Raw genomic sequence first — 22,905 nt, 5'->3', positions numbered from 1 at the left:
TTGTAAGTTGTTTGTTATGACTGTTGGTTGGAAAAATATCTGGATGAACTCAGAACTCAGTTCAAGTGTTGGAAGTCAGAGGAAATAATTCCACATTAATGGTTTGAGATAAATCTCCACAACACAGAAATTCCACAAAATTGGACCTTTTCAAGTCACATCACTTCAAGTGGTCACTATTTTATCACCAGAAGTCACGCTGTCTGTAGGCCAAAACCTGCAAGATTCTTTTTTGGCTCTACTGAAGCCAAGTGCTTATGTAGAAAGAGTAGGGTTTGCCCCAGAGTCAGCACATCATAAATTCCCTAAGAAGTTCTCTAAATTCCAATATCCATAGCTACCTGTCAAACTGCTGATTCCTTCATCCTGACTTCACTGTTTTATTACTCCCTGACAAAAATCTGGATGCAGCATGAAATAGAACAGAAAATATTAACAGCAAATGTAACACGCTTTGGCATCTCAAGTTTTAAGAGAGTTATGTAATTAAAGCTGCAACCACGCAATTAGTGGTTTATTACTCCAAAAACTTGTAATAAAAGAGATGAATCATCCAGCCTGGCTTGCTGCAATTGCCAAGTGGAATAAACTGAACTACAACAAACACTCTTGTGCTGACATAATCAGGCCCATACTGGTAAAGATATGCCACTTTCTACTGATAAAGCCAATTTTAAAAAAGAACTAGAGGTGAGTCCCACGATTCTTCAAAGCAGAAAAGGCCAAACAAAAGGCCAGAATCTCATAGTAGATGTTCCTGGTCAAAGCACTATTTATGCTTTGATCTACAGATAACATTTGTCTCATGGGTGCATTGCCCAAGCTTTTTTTGTTTTTTAATTTCCCCTTCTCTTTTTCTTGTGACGGTGGGTTTTGTTTTTTTCAGATAAATGCAACCACGTCCTTCCTAAATCCCACTACAGGGCTATCCCAGGTTTAATTTTACCTTTTTCCCTCCCTCTTCACCCCACAGCAACTAGGGTTCTACGTGACACTTCCTCCCCTGCAAGCCTTGGTGGGTGGTGACATGATTTAAATGCCACATTAATTAACAAATACCAGAGCTGGCACCCAGTGAGGTGCACAAAATTCCATGAGGCCTGAAGAATTAGCTTCAGGTAAGGAAAAACTAAGTGTTAGGTCCAGGCATTGTCAGGAAACCTGTTCTGCCTTGCCAGAACCTAAGGGAGTACATACAGCCAAATATCACTGACTTCCAGCTGAGGGCATATTAAGCTGGCTTGATGTGATTGCATCATCAGGCTGACCACTGCTGCATCTGCTAGACTTTATTCTTCGGTCATACTTGAAAAATATTTTCATAAATGCCAACTCGGACAGTCAGCCTTAGTACATAAAAAAAAGCGAGGCTGGATAACACTTGGCAGCAGGTATAGGAAATACTTCAGCAGCCTATAACTGGTTTTACAGAAGGACAGCTTACCCTGGATAAGGTTTAAACCCCAATTTTTTAGAAACCACCACCCCCCTTTAAGTTTGCGTATCGTTAATAGAGATTACCTCTTTTGAAAGATGAAAGAGCTTTGCTTTACAATCCCCGGTAGAATTTGAAACCTGTAAAACATAAACACACACACACACACAAAAAAAAGGCATAATGAAAGAATAAGCCCAAGCCACAGACATGAAACTTTTCAGTTTCTATGATGATTAATAAAAGAAGGAATTTAAATTGCAAGCCATTCTGAAAGTGTTAATGTAAAAAAAGTATTACAGTTTACTAGTAAAATTAGAACTTCAAAACGGAGAGCACTTTACCTGTAAAGCCTCTATGGCACTACTCAGAGGAAGAGGACAAGGGATCGACCATTTTTTAATCATAACCTGCAAAGAGAGCAGACATTTGATGTATGAATGATCACCTAAAAAATCAGTTTTCAATTTAGATACACATAGCTAAAATATCAGCCTGTTGGAACACACAGCAGGGAGCCACACCCACAGTAAATCACCAGGCCTGCCTGGCAGACAGGCCACCAGAAGGAAACTCGGACAGAAAAGCTTGTCAGTGCCATTCCATCCAGCTGCTCGCCCGGCACAGCTGGCAGCCTTATGGTTGTGGGGATCTGGAGGTGGGGCACTGCAATGGGCTCTGACATGAGCTGAAATACAACCAGCACTCCCCATCCACTCTCCCCGGGCTCCACACCGAGGGCCTCCCGTACGGAATAGCTGCTGTGTTAGCGATCCCAGGCTCGCGCCTTAAGTAGACAAGCCCTAAACAGAGATAGAGCAGAGCCTAGGGCTAATCTTAAAAGGCAGAAACATATGGTTTGGACTAGAAAGCAAAGGAAAAACAATAAATGCAATTATTGTCCCAGAATGTCATTGGGCCTTTAGCTACACCCTGCTGGTTTAGGGACTGCCAAGTAACAGGGCTGAAAATCAAAGGGAAATTAAAATAAGAAATGCTACCTCCCTTTTCAGGAGCCCAGTTTAAAATGATAGTTGCATTGCTCTCCTCACTCTAATTAATTTCCTATTGTAGTTGCCTGGCTTTAGAGGTTATAATTCTTTTGAAGCCTAGAGCAAATAATTAAAAACTTAATTAAAGACTCAGATTCACAAGAAGAATAACATGCAAGGGAGCGCTTCTCCTGGCTCAGAGAACCACATTTTGCTTGCTGCCAAGTGGTGTTTCCCAGAGGATTAGATGCTCCCTCTTGTCACCAGTGCCAGGAGAAGCAAACAAATGTTACCTCCGGACAAAATGTGGGGAAAGGGAACTGCGAGTCCACGGCAGGCCGAGCACACTGTGGCAATAACCCGTCTTACACTGCACAAGGAGAGCAGCTAACTCAAGGTATGGAACTCAACAGCAGCCTGAAAACGTTGTGAGAATGGATTATCAAGGGAAATCCTCCAGTCATGTTTCTGGCACTGCTTTATGCCATTTACTGATTGTCTGAACTGCCTCCCTCTGTGCCATGGGAACGGCACCCTCACCTGAGGGAGGCTGTGAGAGGGGACAAGGACGTGCTGGGGGTACATCAAGAAGTTCAACTGAAGAGCAAGTAGGGGAGAAGGAGGAAAAGGCCAAACACTAAAATACAACTTGGGCCTCTCTGATATTTAAGGCATCCAGATGGGGGAAAATGCAGGAGAAGGCTCCAAAGTACTTGGCTTTGTGGGAACTCTGTCTGAAGCTGGGATGGGCTTCCTGAGCACTGAAAAGGGCCATGGAGCTGAAGGGGCAAGGTTTGGGGAACGTAAAATGTGCCTGGCAGTGGTGAGGGCAAGGTTTCCTGCCAGCTAAAGAGCAAAGTTATATATAAACATTGCAGAAGGAGGACAGGCCAAGCCGAACCTAAAAAGCCGAACGACGTTTTTCTAAAATAAATGTAATACAGATTAAGAAATGGAAACTAAAAAAAAAGGACAAAATAAAATGTATTAGGTGCATTTAAAATTTATATTTATATTTGCCCACCTGCTTAATTATTCAAATCTGTTTGGGTTTCCAACTGTAGTCTAATGAGGTCCCCCCAACAGGAAGAAATTTTTAAGCTGGCAGCACAGCCCAATTAGCTGAGTAGTCACACAGGCAGCACAACCTTCCTCTGGAACTTTAAGCCTATTTCATATAAACGTTCTTTTGAGTATAACAAACATTTGGTTTTAAGTAAAAAAATTTAAAAATAAGGAGACTGTCTAGCAGAAATAGGATATTTTAAACCTGCACCAAAAACACTGCTAAAAAAATCAAGTTAGAGGCTCCAAGTGTTCTAATATTCTCAGTGATGTTGCCTTTTCACATCCTGCAGAGGGAAAACAGGAACCCCTTCACTCCAGCAGCACTGACAGCACTCAGCAAAGAGGGGCTTGTCTGTGCATAACATCATTCATTACATATGACAGGTTCCCAATCTGCATCACATTTTGTTCTGGGAACATAAACAAGAGATTTAGAAAAATACCGTCAGTAATCATTAACACCTTTGTTGAACAAGCTACCAGTAACTCTGTCTACACAAACACACACACACAAACACAAAATGTGTCTTTACTCTTCAACAGTATTCAACACAGCAAGGGGGGAGGCAGTAAAAAAAAAGAAGTTTACCAATCACAATTTCTTTTCACTAAGGACTGAAGTCAGGGAAGTGTTCAATAATCAGAAATGAAAGTGCTCAGGACCTGAAAGAATCTGGCTTTGAATTAATATGTATTTGTTTATCTCCCAGATCAGCTCATCTCAGTGTTTGCAAATTTTCCCTAGAGAGGACTAGGACCCAGTATGTTGTCTTTGAAGGAAAAGATACTGAAGATACTGAAGCTACTAAAGCACAGAGGGGAAACCTGTGAGCTGCCCAAGCCCCAGAGCAGAGCACAGAACAAAGAACTCTCCAGCCCTCTGCTCAGTGACCAGACTGACCAAGACCTCCCTTTTCTGCAGGCTGCAGTAAAAATGTGGCTTCCTGGCAAAAGGCTGAACAGATGGTGTGCACTTGAAAAGGCACAGAATTACTGTATATGCAAAATATAATTATATCACTTCCATATGACTAACGCAGTTTTCTTCTGGAACAAATTAAAACATATCTGCCACACAGAAATTAACAGTGTGCAAACTAAAACACCATTTCAACAGCACATATCACCCACTTCAAAGCAATTAGATATGAAAACTGAACCACATTTAGTGCCTTTGACTTTCAGTGCCTAAAGAAGTTGGAGATATTACTCTGTGAAGAGTATTGGTTTTCTTTAAATATCTGTAACGGCTTTTAAAAATTTTGACCTCAATTAGATTTACTGGGGCTGCTCCTCTGTCATTTAACAACAAAGGGTAAGCACACAAATTGAACCATTTCCTAAGAAATCCAGTAGTCTGTGCTCTCTCATTAGTAGTTTCTACCCATCTTTTCGATTGAGAATCAAAAAATCTAATTTAAATCATCCCAGCTAGACTAGCTGTGCACAGGTCTTTCTCCCACATTTGCTTTTTCAGGGGCCAAAATTGCTTTCAAATGCATCCACTCATCACAACAGCTTTCCTCACATTCCTATTGAAATCCAGAAACTGAACTGCTTTTAAAACCCTTGCAATTAGGCCTATGTCAGCACTACAGTTTGTGCTCTTTCTTGCCCCCTCCCCTTTTTTTTTTTTCCCCTTAAAGACAAATTTTAGGAGAGAGGTCAAAAGTTAAGGTAATTTATAAATATCACAAATGAATTTCCATTAGCTCTGGAGGGGCTGTGGCTGCTCCTCAATGTTCATCTTAAGAAGAATACTTCCCAAGGTCCTACAAACACAGCAGCTCTCCGGGGATACCCCAGGGAGATGTTTTGACAGCTTTGAAGTTTGGTTTTATCACATGGTTTAGTTCCTAATGGATTGCCTGGGTCTCCTGGATGGCATGTTTGTTCAACTTGCCTTCAACTCTGTTTATCCCTTTGTAAAACAGGTATTAAATGCAAGTCAATGCAAGCCAGAATGACAGGGGAGAGGGGGAACATTTTGCCAGGCTCCCAAAAACGATTCCAACAGATGACAGAGTGAGAGCTGCTCGCTTGTACGACATATTACACATGTGCATTAGCACACTTTTTCCCTGTAACAAGAAAAATAGTGCAACTTAAAGGCACATTTTCCCCTCTTAGATCTGCCTAGCAGGTCTCACTTTTGATATTTGGAAACATCTACCTCACAGGGGCCTTGAGAGGGTGAACATCAGGGTCAAAAGCCCCCATATGGCTCAGAGAAAAGAACTTTTCCTTTCAGCTGGAAAGAAGAATAAGGTCATTGACGTATTAATGAATCTTGTAAACTGCCTTAATGAAGTTCTAGTTTTCTTTGCCTTTTTTTGAACTCTGTCACTCCATTATACATGTAAATTTAATTTATTTGGAGTACATTAAATTTTTCTTCTGCACTAGTTGCAGTAAGTAATAGTTAGAAGCTAAGAAAACAGAATTCCATTCCTCTGCTAGTAGGGAAACAAAAATACATGTGCCAGCTCCCTTTGCTGCACTGTCAGCAAAACAAAAATATTGTTACATTTACCAGCCCAAAATATAATTATTTTAAATCTTTTCACATGCTTGGAAGTTCATACACATTTCTAAGCCTCAGCAAAACAAATGTAATCTGTCCAAGCAAGCACATACTGAGCTTAAGGAAACCTCTAAATTTCACATAAAAAATTAAGGGGGGAGGGGAAGACAATTAATTTCAAAACAGTCTTATGAAAACATTCAAACAATAAGGGGAAAAAAAATGATAAGCTGTGCAGAGATTTTTAACTTACCACAAGAGTAAAGTACACCATAAAGAAAAATGATAAACTACTTGTGTAGCCAAGAAAGCCTGTAAAATAACAGTAAAAATAAAAGAGAATTTATAAGGAAAGTGATCCTAATGTACAGCTAAAGCTTTACATTTTAGGCATGTTTTCTATTACAGTGCTGGGTATCTGGGGCTTAGGACTCAGAATAACAACATTCCAACTGCCTGTCACAGATCATTTATGTAGTTTTGTAGGGCAGAATTAGAACTGGCTTACCACTAATGGCATGCTGTAAGTAAATGCAGCTCTTTAATGTTCTGCTGTAAAGATTTTATTTTAGTATTGCAGACAAAATACTACTGCAACCCAAGTAATAGGTTAACTAGGCAGGGCTGGAAGGCAGAACACACTACAACAGCTTAAGTAATCACCAGCACCACCAGCCCCCTGCAAGTTTAAATAAATAAATAACCCATTAAGGTTTTAAAGTCTTCAATCGTAATTGCTGCTAAAGTAGAATAATATTCGCTTCTCTCCTTTAATTACTCACCAATTTTAGGAAGAAGGGCAAGAGGGAAAACAATGCAGACTGAAGTAATGAGCAGCAGCAGCCTCCCATCGAGGTACCAAGACCTGTTGGAAAATCTATTTAGGACTGATACAAAGCTCAGGAGTCCTATAAGTTAAGTTCTAATTTAGAACCGTGATCTTAACGAAATAACCACTAGGAGAAGAAAAAGCAATAATTTCCAGTCTCACATGCAATTTATACAAATTTGTATTCCCAGTTTCTATACTGTGATATAAAACAGAGCTCCCAGATAACGAGGGGGCAGAGCATCATCCCAAACTAACCAGCATTGCAACGTTCCACAGGCAAGTGTCTGCAGGGATCAGGGGCCTGATGAGTGTCAAGTTATTTCTCAGCAGCACAATATGCAAATCCCTGCCTTGATTCACGGCAGTGATCAGAGGGAAGGGCATTTCATACTCTACAGACTTCCAACAGAAGTACTTCTAGAGCACACTACATGCATTTTGAACTGGATTGCAGTGAGGTGCATATTTACACTGCTGGAAGAAAACAGCAACATCAATTCCCACTCACTGCCGAGCTTCTCTTCCAGTTTATTCCTTCTCCATGACCTTAGCTCCTTACCACTTCCAGGAGGTGCGAGGCAGAAAGCTAAGCTATCCAACTGATTTGTTTGGACACACAGTTACATTTTCCGAACATATCAGCTTTTCCTTCTGCCCAAATTTCATTACAGCTATCACTGTACCACTCGAGCAATAGAAGAAAACAAATATTTAATCAACATTCAGTTACTTCGAAATTCTGTTTCCTGTCCAGAGGTGGTATAAGAAGGTAGAGCAATAACGAGGATGTTCTTCAATTTTGCACAAAGTGATCACTCATTCTTTGCATACATCCACACAAGAATTAAAGGACAAAAGAGACTGAAACGATGATAATTAAATCTGCTGTAATATTCAACCATAGAACTACACATAATAAAAAAAGCCTTGTGGAGGCACGGGAAGTCCTCATGCATTTAAAACCTGTTCGAAGTATCAAAAAATTCCCACTTCCAAACTGAGGAGAGCACAGATGGATAAGTTGTCAAGAAACAGAAACATCTTGAGGGTGGCTCCCCCGCCTTGGCAATAACCATATCCTGTACTGATAAACATCTTGCACATCAGCCTCCGACTTTACTACCTATAAACACCCTGACCTTTGACCTTCCAGTTTATTTAGTCCAGGATATGGTTAGCACCTAATAAACAGGCAGCACCTCGAGTTATCATAGGGAAAGTACCATAACACCTGTGTTAAAGAAGAATTATCCTCCAGGTATATTAACTGCTGTTGTACATCGTGGACAGCCACTTGTGTTATGGAAGCGAACAAAGAGATCTCAAGGCTGAGGGCGTCTTCACCACGTGGAAACCAAAATGACCATTAGGTGACAATGTCTGTATTAAAGATTAGTTAAAATACATCATTCTCCAAAAAGTGTAACATTGGCCTAAGCCTGCTACTGCTACAGGGAAGAAGCAACTTTGCCAAGATTAGCTCCCTGCTGTGGTATTTAGTCTTTACGTTGTTGTCATTGAGCATTCTCATATTTTTACACTTTTTTCTTTTTTTTTTTTTTTTTTCTTTGTTTTTAGTGTGGTGGGTGTTCAGATCAGGAGGAACATCATCATGGCAGTAGGCATAAGTACAATGCACTATGTGTGCACGTGGGACCTCTGTTTCAGTCCCCTGATTCTAAACACGCAGCAACCCCACAGCTGCCGTCGAGGTTCACAAGCTCAGCAGGACAGAGAGGAAATTATTTTGGTTACTTTACTGTGGGTGAGGCAGGGAAGAGAGAGGAAAACGGCAATGAGGTGATGGGAAGGAGTAAACACACTTTTGTGAACTGCTTGATTTTGGAATACCAATTCTTACACTGAAAAAGACCTCAAAAAAAGAAGAAAAAACTGAATAGGGGACAATTTCCTGGTTATCAAAAAATACATCCATTTTCTCCTCAAAGTACTGTTGTAAAAATACACTTATTTTCCAAAGGCAGAATAAATGTTTTGATATTGCCTTTAAAATCAATTTGATCTGCAAATTTAATCCCATATGATAAAAGCGTTCCAAATATGAAATACAGAATATAAATCCTTGACTCTACTGAAAATGCTTTGGCATGCAGATGTTTCTCCTCCCTCCTCCATATTTTAACTAAAAGCAGACATTTATAAATCGCTTTAATTTCATTCCTGAATTCAGCAGAACAAGATATTCATATGTTCTAAATTAGGATCTTACTCTCAGTCCATATCAATTATATAACACACAAGCAAGACAACTTAATTGCATAAATCACATCCTCTGACAGGGTCATTAAATGTTAGCAGAGGGCTCACAAATTACAACTTTTTAACACACTCCTCATTTGAAACTATGTTCATGTCATCAAAACTATGTGGAATTCTTGTTCTGCACACAGAAACATCTCCACTTGCAATTAACAAGTGTTCGTATTGTACGGGTTGTTTTTTTTAAAAGGCATGAGGATGTGTTAGACTGGCTCTGAGCCTTTCAAACACACACACACCTGCCATCCTTTATCTATAAAAACAACTTAATGCACAAAACATTCTTTAAATGGTTTTCCCAAATGTACGGCTCAGGAGGGTTTAGGCATATAAAATATTTTCACAGATAGTTTAGCTGACACTTTTGATACATTCTAACTACAGTTAAAGATAAATTCTGCACCAAATGGAAGCGTATCAGATGCTATAATGACTTAAAAACAGAACAGTTGTGCAACCACATCTGGAAACAAGTTGTCCAGGTAAAGAAGTTGAATCAAACCAGTCAATATTTATGCTCTTTGCATAAATAAGTTGTTGCTTAGGCTTGATATCTCATTACCTATTTTTGTTGAACGATTTCCTACAATTTAAAATGTCTGCTAAGAGAAACGTACACTTAACATCTGTGGGGAAATCCACAGAAACGAAAGGTTATGATCTGCCATGGCCAGTAATATGGTAAAAGAAATAAAATAGATGTGGGTATACAAAGAAGGTCAGCTGTGTGCATGTACCTGGAATACTGCTTGACCACTGCACTGGAAAACATTGCTTGGACAAGTATTAGAGGAGGGAAATTGTGTCAAATAAACACCCAACAGTGGAAGAACTCCCGTTAATAGAGGCAGAAACTCAGTGAGACCAGGGCTGCCGATCACCACTGGAGCCGTGGTTGGCATTCCTATGGTCAATCTCAGCTCTTCCCAAACGCAAAGCTGAGCTTCATTCCCACCTCAAACTGCAGTTTGAGCGAAGGAAGAAGCGTGGGTGTTGGCTGTGCTGACAGCGCACTGAGGATTACACAGCCCGGGTGATCCCTAACAACCAGCTCAGTTTGTTTCAAAGTGTATCTTTGCTGGGAAAAAAGTCACTTTGCACGAACAAGAGCTGACATAAAATTAAACCGAGTCGTAGGAGATGTTAAGATACTAAATCTGGGGACAGACAGACTGGAACGCACATGCAGCAGCAGACAGAGCAGCAGCTCAAGGCCACTGTTCATGGAGAGTGGGATTAATGTATGATCTTGACGGAGGTTATAGCACCCAAATGAAAAGGTGATGACTACCACAGCTGGAAGAGATACATTAGCAGGCTAAAAATTACATACAAGCATAAAATATAATAGTTTAAAAAAAAAAAAAAAAAAAAGAGGACAGAAAACCAACAGAAACCTTACTAAAACTGTAAGGGCCAAGAGGGCAGAAAGACAGAAAGCAAAATCATAACCACAGTTCATTTCTCAAGTTCATTATAAAATCTGGAAGTTGTAAGTGAAAAATTATATAATGAACTAAGGTACCTTTTAACAAACTGCTTTCACACTTAAAATTCACCCACAACATTCAGGAATAATACAAGCATTGCACAGCCTTGAGACAATTTCAGCACATTTCAATCCAGAGAAAGTTTTGAGCTCAAAACATCTGAAAATAGCAATTTGGAAAAACAGCTGTAACCCCATCCAAGATACACTGTTACGAATGACAGCAGCACTGGAACAACTCAAACGAGGTATTTCAGTGCTGAAGCTGCAGTGTTTGCCTTAGCACAGGCACAGATTCCTTGCCACAGTTCTGATGGAAATGTGAGGGACACACTCCTTACACACAGCTTTACAGCTCAACTGCAAAGAATCATTTCTTTACTGGGAGCCAAGTCAAGGAATTATAAACCAAGTCTGGAAACCTGGCATTTTTCCCAAGACAAGTCCAATTACTAGAGCAAGACAACAAAATATTTAAATATAAATGCCTGCCGTTTTTTGTCCTGTGGTTTTGAAATATGTGAAGTGATAACATGACAGCAGTTTAAATGTTTCTCCTCCTCTCCCTCCTGCTTCCCCTTTTAAATTTTACAGAAGGGAGATTCTTGTAGATGGAGTTTTGCCACTGACTTTAAGGTCGTCTGGTGGGAAATGGCTACGAGGAAAGAATCCCGCTCTGCGTGCTGTACAACACTTGCACTTGCCAAATACATTTCATATTCCAACAACGGCTGTAAATAACTATTTTTTTTTTTTTGCAGATCAGAGGCAGCGTCAGCACCCAACTCCTTCAGCAGTCCTGATCCGCTTTTTCCTTCAGGACAAACGCAGAGCGCAGGACACGAAGCGCTTTTCCTTACCCGCTCTCGGCTTCACTCAAGAACCCTGCAACAGCCCCAGGAAGCTCAGACTTCACAATTAACAGATAAGATGACATGGCTGCAAAGAGAAGCAGGACAGATTTAGCAGAGGAATACCACCATCTCTGGCTGTGACAGCCAGCAGGGCTGAACCGGCGTGGTTCCGGCTGGAACATCCCGGCTCTGCGTTAGACACCGCGGCACCAGAACCAGAATTTATCCTCTCGCACACTGCCTTTAAAAATAGCTGCGAGTCCCCGAGTGTTGCACTGATGTCAGCTAATGCCTCCAAAGAGACTGTTACAATGTGAGTCTTGGAACAAGGAAAACATAATCCAAAGGACTAAAAGGCAAGAGGATACAATACACAGCCCCGACCTTTTACCTGGGAACACAGACCTGCAGGCGAGAGGCAGACGAGGAGGCTGCAGGCAGGACTCCTCCTGCCTCTTCACCAGACATTATTAATGATGAGAGTAAATAATACTTATTTCTATCAGTACAAGAGGGTTTTTTTAATGACTCTGTTTTTAGTGTTGCTCAACTGCTGTTGTCCTAAACAAATACATGACAGAAATTTATATACAAGAATAGGACTTCAAAGGGATTTCTACACACTGCAAAGTTTGGCCCTCAGAGCTAAGAGGATTATCAGTGACAGACCCCTGCTACTCATGCTAAACCCACCACCCAGAAGATCCCAGCAACAACATCAAGTGCAAAATACACAGGAACTGCCAATCAGAAGAGAAATTATTAGCTACCCTTACAAGAGTGCTGACTTGAAATTAAATACTTATAATTCTATTCAGCAGAAAGCAATGATACAAACACATAAATCCAAAAACTCCTTCACTGTGTCAGTTTTCTCCTTTACTACATAAAATGATCAAAGGCATAAATGGGAGGGTTATTAAATTACAACTTCCACTAGTCTGATACCTTCACATACTGTTCATGTCACTTTTTTATGTAAGCAGAGTTTATATGAATCAAAGACTAGCAGAAAATTACTCAGAAAAATCAGCTTTACAAACAGCTTCAACAAGTATCAAAGCCTACATGAAACTAATTTCCATCCTTAAGCATCCAGTAATTTTAGTAACTTGTCAATAAAGGTTTAGTTACATTTAATCTTTGACAAAAATTTATCTGTTGTGTTCAAATATTAGTGTTTTGTACTCAGTAATTCTGTAGAATTTTACCATGCCATATCTATTAATGCTTTAAAATTAAAATGTACATTTTGAAAAGGTAAACCAGCAAACTTCCACAAGCAGATATTTGGGGTTTGGGTTTTTTAAAGGGATGTTTTGAACCTTAAAAGAAGTGTGGACTCAGAGGCTGCTGTCCTACAGCAGTTAGTGTTAAATTTGGAAGAAAGGTAACGTGGTCTCTACAAAGAAAGCGAATCCTATTAATACAAAGTGACATCTACCACGAGGTTAAATTAAAACCAATTTGGCAAGTCACTAAATAAGGAAATATTCACTTCTTCATAATTAAAAGCATTTTTCCCCAATATTCAAGTGCATTTCCCTGTTGATACATAGCTGTTGATTGTGCCTGGTGAGCTATTTATCTGCTGTTCTGATTCACTCTCCTGTTTGCATACAACAGAATGTGGATTCAACCACAGAGAAGGTTGCAGCATGCATATTTCTAAATCACCAGAATTTGTAAGTAAATTAACACAGTTTCTCACACTAAGCTGCAGGCAGATGAAGATTTCACCCTAATTTAAAAAAAAACAAAGAGGGAGAAGAAAACTTTGCTAAATTGTAATTCAACTTTATTTATCTATTAGCCCTCTTTCTTGTATGACACAATACTTTACACACAAGCAAGTCAGAATTTGCATGTATTTATGTCCTTCAGGAAGATTTCAAAACTGGTTCTTTTGCAGTCCCCGCTGCAGAAAGCTTTGAATTAATTTCCAGATCAGATTTCCCCCTAATATGCAATCTGTCACTCTGCCCTTGCATTCCTATTAGCCTCTGGCTAATCATTTGATCACTTATCCTTTGTTGTGCACTTACTCTTTGTTTTTCAGAGGAGTCCTATTTCACTGAATTCCACTCCTAAGGAGGGAGCCAATCCTGCACCAAGAAAATTGCATCTTTCTTCCTTTCTCTGGGCATATGGGAAACAATCTCATGTAGTAGGATTTCCCCCCCACACCCCTTTATATTCTCTTGTTTGTTCTACAAGATGAATAATTAACAATAAATAATTTTATTTCTGTCCTGATGCTTAAAGAAGACCTGAATTTCATACATAAACCTGAGCAGGATGCCCACTGTAAATACAGTATAAAAAGCCAAATCCTGCTTTTAGTTCACTTACAAAGACAATTTTAATTCTCCTCAGAGAAAAAGCTCCTTGTAGCTTTACTCAGTGTAAAATGAGATATTAACCACTGTATAACTCTGACACACACTAAAAAAGTGAGCAAAGAACATGGTGTGTTTGGTGTTTTAAAGCTGAAACTAAACCAAGAAAAAACTGACACCAACAGAATTTTGTCTGTTGTATTCTAGGCACTTGGAATAAAGTAGGAATTCCTACTCTGGGAATAAAGTACCTAGAATAGGACAGACAAAAAGTCCTGTATCCTTTGCTCCAAATAACAAATTGTACTTCACTTCCCTGACACCCACCTCGACCAAAGCCACGTCAAGTTACATTGTACAAATTAAACGTCAGCTCTCCTTGGCAGCCCTGATGTGGAACGGAAGGAAGAGATTACCCAGCCACGAGACTGAACTGTGACACAAGTGAACACAACAAAAACCCCACCTTGTGCTCTGATTTATTCCACTTTGAAACACTGACATGAGACGTCTATTTTGGGACTGAACGAGACAGGATTCCTGCAGAACAAAATGGTGTGCAAGGGCACAGTCTGAGGCTTCAGCAATATGCAGATGCAGCAAGTCCTGAACTACAACTACATGAGCAACCTTAGCCAAGTCACTTCCTAATTTTCAGGTCCTTAATTTGCATGCATTATGTTATTTTTAGATAATTTTCAGTAGGCACTAGGAGCTACTCGATGGAGAACTAAGCAGCTCTGAACTTCTCAATCGGTATTCAGCAGAAATCAAAATTATATTCATAGTTTATTATTCAACAGGCTCCTTGAAAGCAGCAAGAAACTATATACTCTTGAAATATATATCACTTCATCGTGTTCTGAAAACTTGATATTAGCTCTCTGACAGAAAAAAAAGTTTGATAAATATAAAATATATTTGTTTTACACTTCCATTCTCAAAGTCTCCACCATGAGCTGTGACTCTCTAGACATACACATACCATGCATACATTGTTCAGAATGCCCTTGCTGTGCTACAATATTGTTCAACACTGAAGACATGTGCCCCTACCTGCAAAAATACTAGTTGTTGGAGAAAAATCTTACAATCAAACATGTGGATGGCTTTTTGGTTACCAGGGGAAAAAAAGTGTAACTTTTTTCTTATTAGCCTTTCCAAAACAAGACCAAGTGCTGAAGTCCATAGCAATTACACCAGAGAATATAATTATTACACTTATTTGTGATAAATCCCTTCAGATCACTTAACTAAATGGGCTGATCAACTCTTCTGATCAGTTTTCCCTCATCTACCACTGACAATATTAGAGCCCTATAAAGATGTTAAGCACTGTGGAAAAATGGAAGCAAGCTCCCTTCCAATCTTCCCACAGAAGACAGGGGGCTGGGAAAAAAACAAATTGGATCAATAAAACCACACAGGCTCCACAGCTCCTACTTATAGAAAGATTTGGGAGTCAAAAGCAGACAGAGCAATCTTGATTTTCAGCTGAGGGAATACTAGGTAAAACAGGGATTCCTCACAAATGTCTACAGGTAACTGAGTTAAATGAAAATGCCTGTAACTCTCATCCTCTAAAACGTTCAGACAGGAAGATACCAAGTTTTCCCAAAACACTGGAAAAGATGAGAGGCTGAACAGCAGAAATAGCAGAATAAACACTCCCAGTCCCTGCCCACTCCAGCCCATCCGAGCTGGATCCTTCCTATCAACTGCACGTGACAAACCCCTCTGGGCTCGTGCTGATACAAGGGTTGTTTAAAATTGAATCTGTCCTAATCCAAACAACGTGGCACAGTTAAAAAGGAAAGCAGGGAAGGAGCTCAAGAAAGAAAGTGAAACTAGGGAGTATTTTGGGCAAGCTTCCATTTTTCCTGCTAAAGAACAAGAATGGACTAGGAGGTACTTCAGTGTTGCACTGAGCTTCTTACATGTAATTCAAACTGTGGAAGCACCAGGACTGACGGATGGATACCACTGAAAAACATCAACCCTCACACCATATGGCCTTAAAAGTCTGCTCTTTGTGTTTATTTTGCACTGAATCCCCACATATTCAATTTTAAGAAGTCTCCCAGTACCTTGATGGGTTGTTTTTAGTATATCCTCTTAGTGGAAGCTTAAAAAAAAAAAAACTTGGGATAATTTGTCTGTTTTAAAATCCAGATGTAGAATAGAGTGTGTGAAAGATGTTTGTTCACATGGAGATATTCTGAGAAGTGAAAAATGTTGTCAACTTCCTTGCTAGTCTTCATATTGGACACTCATCCCGATGAATTTCTGCTCCCCTGCTTCCTTTTCCTTCTAGCTTTATCTTTTACCTGAATTTCTTTGGAACTTACCTACGGCAAGCTTAAAAAAAGTCCTTCTTATTCCATAGGGAACACTTGGGCAGCAGATTTATTTTGGTAAAATTTCATTAGTTTAATTACATGTGTACATTTATGCTAAAAAAAGGAAAAGTTTCCTCACATATTCCATTCTGAAGTACAGCTGCAGGTTGGAATTTTGGTTTTTTGGTTTTTTGGTTTTTTTTTTTAAATTACTTAAAGCAGGCTTAATACTCTTTACAGTATCAAAACTTCCAAGAACTATTCACTGCAATAGGAAAACACAGGAGCATGGGTTATCAATTGTTAAATTTGTACAGGAGCTGACAAACCTGCCCTTAATTAAGGCAGCTCTGCACTGGAAATCCTCACTTTGAATCAGTCAGGATAATTAGGCTTTCAGGTCAAAAGCAAACCTCGCTGTGAAAACAAACATTCGAGTTTGTTTGAAAACAGAATTAGATTTCCCATACTTAAAGGAAGCTCAGTAATTTCTTAAGGTATTAAGGATGCAGGTCTCAGCATGTAACAAGCTGTATTTTATTCTTCCATGATTTGCACCATTCATTTATTTTCAAAGCTGGTTGAGTATTGTTCTGATTACAAAAAGAAGGTTATTCTCATCCGCCCCTCATTCTGGGGAAAAAAAAAAAAAAAATTTCTCTGTTTAAATTTGAAGCAAATTTTGTAAATACTTTTAGAACTAAATTACAGAATGAATGAACTCTGGGGGAAAAAAAAAAAGAAAAAACACGAAAGAAAATAATTTGCAATAGGAAAATGCTCAATTAACTCAATAAAACAAGGTCTTCAGTCTCTGCACAGCATCTGCAAGCAGTGACTCACAGAAAGCACACATGTATGAATTTGCACGGGGAGGAGGTAAGTTAAATATTTCGTTGTTTACCTCGCAGAAAAACAAAGGGAAGGGGATGTGGAATACAGCAGGAGAAGGCTGGAGCTTCCCGAGGCGCCGGGCTGCCGGCAGCTCTCCCGGGAAGGCGGCCCAGGGCGTGTGGGGCCGGGCCAGGCCAGTAGATGGTGGTGCTGCTGTTTTTAAGTCTCTGCCTCTCCCGGTGGTTGCGCCTCTCGATTCACTTCGCGATGCTCGAAGAATACGAACCCCCGAACGTAAATACATATTTAGGGTGTATTGCACTCACAGCGGGGTCTCTGTGTATTGTCTGTCACCTTGACTGTATTAACAGGCTGTAAAATGCAGCTACAGAACAGCATCACCCATTGGAACTAATCCTGCAGCTTCCAGTTACTGCCTACAGCGTTCAGGCAGCACCGAGGATAAAACAGCGCTCCAGGGACATGGAAAGATATTTTTTCCCTCCTTACTTTTTCTTAGAAAGAAGAAAAATGTGTACCTTTTGAGGATGCGTGAAGTGCAGAATACGGAAACAAGATCGGCAAGCGCCAGTTACAAAAAATTACGGTGAATTAAATCGTATTTATACTAAAAAGCAAATAATTCTTTGCAAAATTAAGACAACTGTGTGGAAAGCTTAGTTCCAAAGAGGTGACTACCTGGGCACAAGCCAAGTCAGGTGAGTTACTCACACTGACCCACAGCCTATCTGAAGCAATGGAAAAAGAAATAAAACCCGTTGCAGAAACTCCTCACACGGACCCACCCGAGCCACACGTCCGCACCGCAGGTTCTACTGCAGCACTTAATCCCGCTGCTAATAAATTTTAAATAATTAGACTCCTGTTCTCAGCAGTTTGGGCTCATGTTTGTGTGCATCCCAGCCACCAGGCCCCATCTCCAGCAGCGGTGACCCTGAGCCGATGGCAGCCCGCAGCCCTGGGAAGCACGCTGGAAAACTCCTCATGCTTCCTGCTAGACCTCGGTGCTGGGGATTTGTTAGTGTTGGCAACGGGCTGCTCTTGTGCAATACTTCATTGTGTTTGCCTCCATTTTTCCACCAGCCTTGCTAAAATCAGCCCTTCTCTGTCTTTACTACTTATGCTTTAAGACTCCTAAAGAATTTTCTCTCGGGCACGCGGCCTCCTTTTCGGTCACATCCAGAGAGGATAATTCTAGAAGGAAAAATTACTGTCTTCCTTCCTCCTCTTCGGAAAGCACCTAGGAAGCTCACAGAGCTTTCCTGGCAGGAGAGGGGGAAGGGCTTTGGCCCCCTGTGCCTCATCCATCACTTCCTAGAAGCACAAAGCTATGAAAACAATAGCAGGGACTCTGTCCAGCTCCAGTTGCTCCTGGTAAGGATGACATGAAGAGCCAGCAGGGCCGTGGAACTCAGTGTTTTCGATAGCAGCCTCCCTCCCTCCCCGTGTGCCTCCAGGGCTACAGTTTCCCAAGGGCCCTCTCCTCTCTTTGAGGGCACCTGACAGGATCTGGAACCCTTCAAGATCCTCTTCTTCTGCACAGCAGGCAAGAAGTGGACACTGGGAAGATCACTCCACGGAAAGATGTGGGTGCCAGGAAAAGGGTCAGGGGCAGTCGATGGACAAATTGACAGCCTGGTAGGTGCAGCGTGAGGGTTCCCTTCCTCGTGTCCACTTTACACCCACACACACAACTAACCAGCCCTTTCTAGACCAGGGCAGTTCACATGCAACCAATCACTAGTTATTTACATCAAAGGGCTGCTGGATTGGGCCAAAATGCTGACAAATTGAACACCACAAAAATTAGTAGCCCTGGCCCTCCCACTCAACCTTTTGGCTTCCCTTCATTAACAATACCCACACTGCAAGAACAAGAACATACTGATTACAAGGAAAGCAAGGCAAACCTTCTCCAAGTTTAATCACTCTAAGCTGTACATATTCCATAAAGTCTTTAAGACACAGTACTAAAATTACCTTAATTTACATTTGGATATTGCATTATCTTGATGCATCCTTAGTTAATCCTTGGTACTTGAATGGATTTTGGTATTTGATTTGTTGTTACTTGAATCAACATTACAAAGTGTTCCAAAGGGATGGTTAAAAATCTGCAGGAAAAGTTGAGCACTCTTGTTAGAGATACATGTTAAATTTCCAAGCAGTGCACTTGAAGTAATTTTTTTTTAACCTTTTAAATTCCAAATTTGAGCAACCAGTGCTTTCCTGCAGCTGAACAAAATTTTTAATTTTTTTTTTAAACTTGGATATCCTGCTAGTAGAAAGACGAACTCCCCTGTATCCTGCCAGTAGAAAAAAAATCAATTCCCCTATCTACACAAATCCCTAAGGGCATGCAATTAGAACGTCACATTCAAATTTGTTCATTAAGCTTTCTTTTTAAAAAAAAACAAAGCTGACAAATTGGAAAGCATAACTATTAAAATGATTACTGAAACGCTCTCTCCACCACAAATTAATGTAAATCACTTCTGCACTTGGATTATTTTTAGAAGGGATCAGACAAAACTGTAAAAGAAAGCCCAGAGCAGATGCAGATAGTGACAGTAACCCTGGCAGAGTTGCTTATTTTAGCCACAAGGCATCTTTCATTATCTTATGCTCTCCCATCATTTGTGAAATAAGACACCGTATGATGCAACGTTCTCAGGTCTGACGATGGAAGAGGTAACAGAAAACAGTTTTATTTTTAGCCTTACTCTGAAATCAAAGATGTTGACAGAGTCTGGATGTCTGCCCAACAGGCACCGTGCTGCTGGTCCCTTCAGACAGAAAAACAAAGGGAGGGGAACACCTACCAACAGGCACTGTGGGCAGAGCCCAAGCCTCACACTTAATCCCAGCGTGGATCCCATTCAAGGACAAACGACACTCCACAGTTTCACCACTCCCATTTAAAATCTGCCCAAGGACCAGAAAGACAAGAAAAATTCCCTTCTTTCCATGCAGTCCTTCAAGAGTCAAGGCCCTGAGAGGTGAAGAGAATTATTCGACCTTCCTTATGCTTTTTCAGCAGCCTCTCAGCCTGCAGTGCAGTCGCCTTCAAAGCTGGTTCCTGACACAGTGCTGACTGGGCTGCAGCATCACAGGGCACTGCCAAAGGTGGTTGTTAAGGAGAGGAATAAGGCAGCTGGAGCTCTGTTCCCGAAGAGAGCTCTCAATACTAAAGAGAAGTTGTGACAGCTCCTTGCAGTGACAACACAACACATCTGCTGTGTAGGAGAAGGGGCCAGAGTCCCAGCTTGCCACCCAGGCTTCCACAGATCACCCACCCTCACAGCCTTGGGGCAGGTTTAGGCACTACCAACACCAACAGATTCAAGGCAGGAAAGTCAGCTTCCTCCCTTCAGTGCATTTGGAAACAAGCCCTCCTTGAAAGTAAATGTACTGGATACATAAGCCACCTCAATGAAACCTGTTGCCCTGGGAACCAGAACCACCAAACCAGAGTTTCTGAATTCTTCCATCAAAATGAGGTCACTCAAAATATTTGATAGAAGCATTTCATCTTGCAAACCTCCTACTTTTTAATTAGTTTGACAGAAACCCATTGGTTGGGCAAACCAGGCCCTACTTGCTGGCAGAGAAGGCCACTGCAGAGGGTGGAATAAGGAGTTTGGTAATATCCAGCACGCACTAGTTTGGGGCTCTAGAGTAACTGAGCTGAATTTTATTAAAAATGACACAGAGGAGGTTATGAACTGCGATGAGGAAGAAGTGAGAGTCATATTTCCTTTGACCACAGAGTCTTGTACACGATCCCAGAATCTCCAGAACCTGCACTGTGTATCCCTCCTTCTCTAGTGCTGTTTATTTAGAGATCCACTCAAACGGGAAAGGAAATGAAAAGATTTGTTCATTGCTACAGAACATCCTCTAAAACCTGTATGAATAAATAGCCCTTAATCTTGGAATTAATATGGTCACTCCTGCCTAAAATTAATGCTTGGATTTTTACAGCCATTTCATATGGGCAGCTTTTATTATTAGAACTTCCAGTATATGAAAATATTCCAAGTTTACCATGAAAGAAGTTACCTGGTCTAGTTCTAGATGTCTACATTGTGACAAAAAAACCCAGCAATCACTGCATTGTCTGGACTTGAGAGGTAATCCTAAAGGAAAGAACAGCACTGGAATGCTGTTTCCTTCTTCTGATGTACTTGAACACGTGTATCTTCCCGGTGGTAGGGGAGAGAGGAAGGAGGTTTCACATGATCCCCTCGTTTAAAAGAAAATATCCAAAACATTCAGAGCCAAAAGAAATCTAAAATTGTTCTGTTAAACACTGTCTACTTTCAGACAAATAATTTCTAAATAATTTCTGGTCACTACTTAGTGACCATCAAGTATGCAAGCATTTCTGAGTAAGAGTTTAAATACAAAACCAGGCAGTGTAATTTTATTAAGCCATGCACCAAGGAAGACAAAATAAGAACAGTGTGAGGGGACAGCCCAGCATATGACAACATATCAGCCCACATGAACTAAGTTGGGAGGATAAACAACTTCCCCAAATAACAAGGTATTGAACTAACAGGGGAAAAAAAAGCTCCCATTAATGCAGAACATATGAAACATCAGAGCTAAGTAAACATTCAGTTGTTACACAAATCAGTAAAATGCATAGGCAGGTTCCAACAGCAAAACCCAAAACACATGATCTGATAAAGTGCAGCTACCAGAAACAAATGTACAGAACAGGGGAGTGGAGATGCTGCTTCCTCAGCCCCTTCCAACCAGCAGTGCCAGCTACCATGGATGTGCTCCACAACCTGGGATGCAGCAACAGGCACACAACCCAAACCCCATAATTCCCCCCATCTACCCCGTGACTCCAGCCCCTCAGCTTAGCCTGATCACATGAGCCTTTCCTTTAAGTTTTCTGTCCTCTGAAGAGCACTTTAATTTAATTACTGCCTTTGGTGCCTCTGGGGCTGTGTAGCCTGTAGAGGTTATACTCCACACAGTTAATAATCGAGCATCTGAAGTTTCTTACCTCCAATATTCTGGATAATTATTGTAGTTGCAACCAGGACCTATAAAAAAAAAATTGATTTCTTTAGAAAGGGTAAGGGTAACTAAAATCGTATGTCCCCAGCAGTCATAAAACACATGTGCATCATCTTAACCAGACCAGATGTGGCAGCGATAACTAGTCCTGAGAGGAAGGGCATCTTCTCCTTGGTGAAGAGCTTAACACGTGGAAACCAACACAACCTGAAATGAACATGACAGCAAAAAAGTCCTCCCTGAAAAATCTGAGATGACAAAGCAGGAGCAGGAACTCAGTGAAGCCTGATCTGCAGAAGATTAGGGTTTTAAATCCCTAAAAACATATAGGTGCATCCTAACTGGTATCAGGTGAATACAAATGAAAGTGATCATTCAGCTCCAAAAAGACAGCAGAGATTTGTACAAGCTCAAGTGCACTTCCTCACTCCAAAAACTTGAGTATTTTTAACTGTCAGGGATGTCGTTGTTCTTTTAAACTTGTAAACCAGACAGACTTTTCTTCAGCGTTTGTGATTATTCATACTGGGAGCACAAAATGATCACAGGCTACTAAAATACTTGTCTGAATCCAAAAGAAAATTAACTTCTAACTGAAAAAACCCTAAAAGTGGCTATAAAGTTTTCCCAGTGTTTTCTTCTCAGCTCAGTTCTAAAACACGACGATCACCTAATGCAGTTTTTCTTTTTACCCACTGCTCTTCTTGATAGAGCAAGACATTCCCAAATGAGTGCTTGGAAAAAAATTAAGCCACAGATGTGAGAGTGAGAAGAAAAACAAATTTGTACTTTTGAATAAAATCCGAAAACAGAGCTGCCATTTTTTTCAACTGATCAGCTAGAAAATAATTTCAGATTTTA

General features: G+C 40.6%; 1 protein-coding gene across 1 annotated transcript in view; it reads right to left on the bottom strand.

Annotated features, from left to right (window-relative positions):
- Positions 1 to 22,905, bottom strand: part of SLC38A6 (solute carrier family 38 member 6) — a 40,873-nt gene that overhangs the window by 9,940 nt on the left and 8,028 nt on the right. Inside the window, 6 exon segments of the mRNA XM_050336262.1 lie at positions 1,522 to 1,575; positions 1,780 to 1,845; positions 6,273 to 6,331; positions 6,802 to 6,884; positions 11,481 to 11,559; positions 22,031 to 22,070. Of these exon segments, the coding sequence (XP_050192219.1) occupies positions 1,522 to 1,575; positions 1,780 to 1,845; positions 6,273 to 6,331; positions 6,802 to 6,884; positions 11,481 to 11,559; positions 22,031 to 22,070 (381 nt within the window).

This window comes from Myiozetetes cayanensis, unplaced genomic scaffold (assembly GCF_022539395.1).
Source record: "Myiozetetes cayanensis isolate MyiCay16 unplaced genomic scaffold, myiCay2020 scf6-25, whole genome shotgun sequence".
In the NCBI taxonomy this organism is placed as follows: Eukaryota; Metazoa; Chordata; class Aves; order Passeriformes; family Tyrannidae; genus Myiozetetes; species Myiozetetes cayanensis.
Note: the sequence above shows the minus strand (reverse complement) of the source record. Positions and strands in the feature narration are given on the sequence as shown.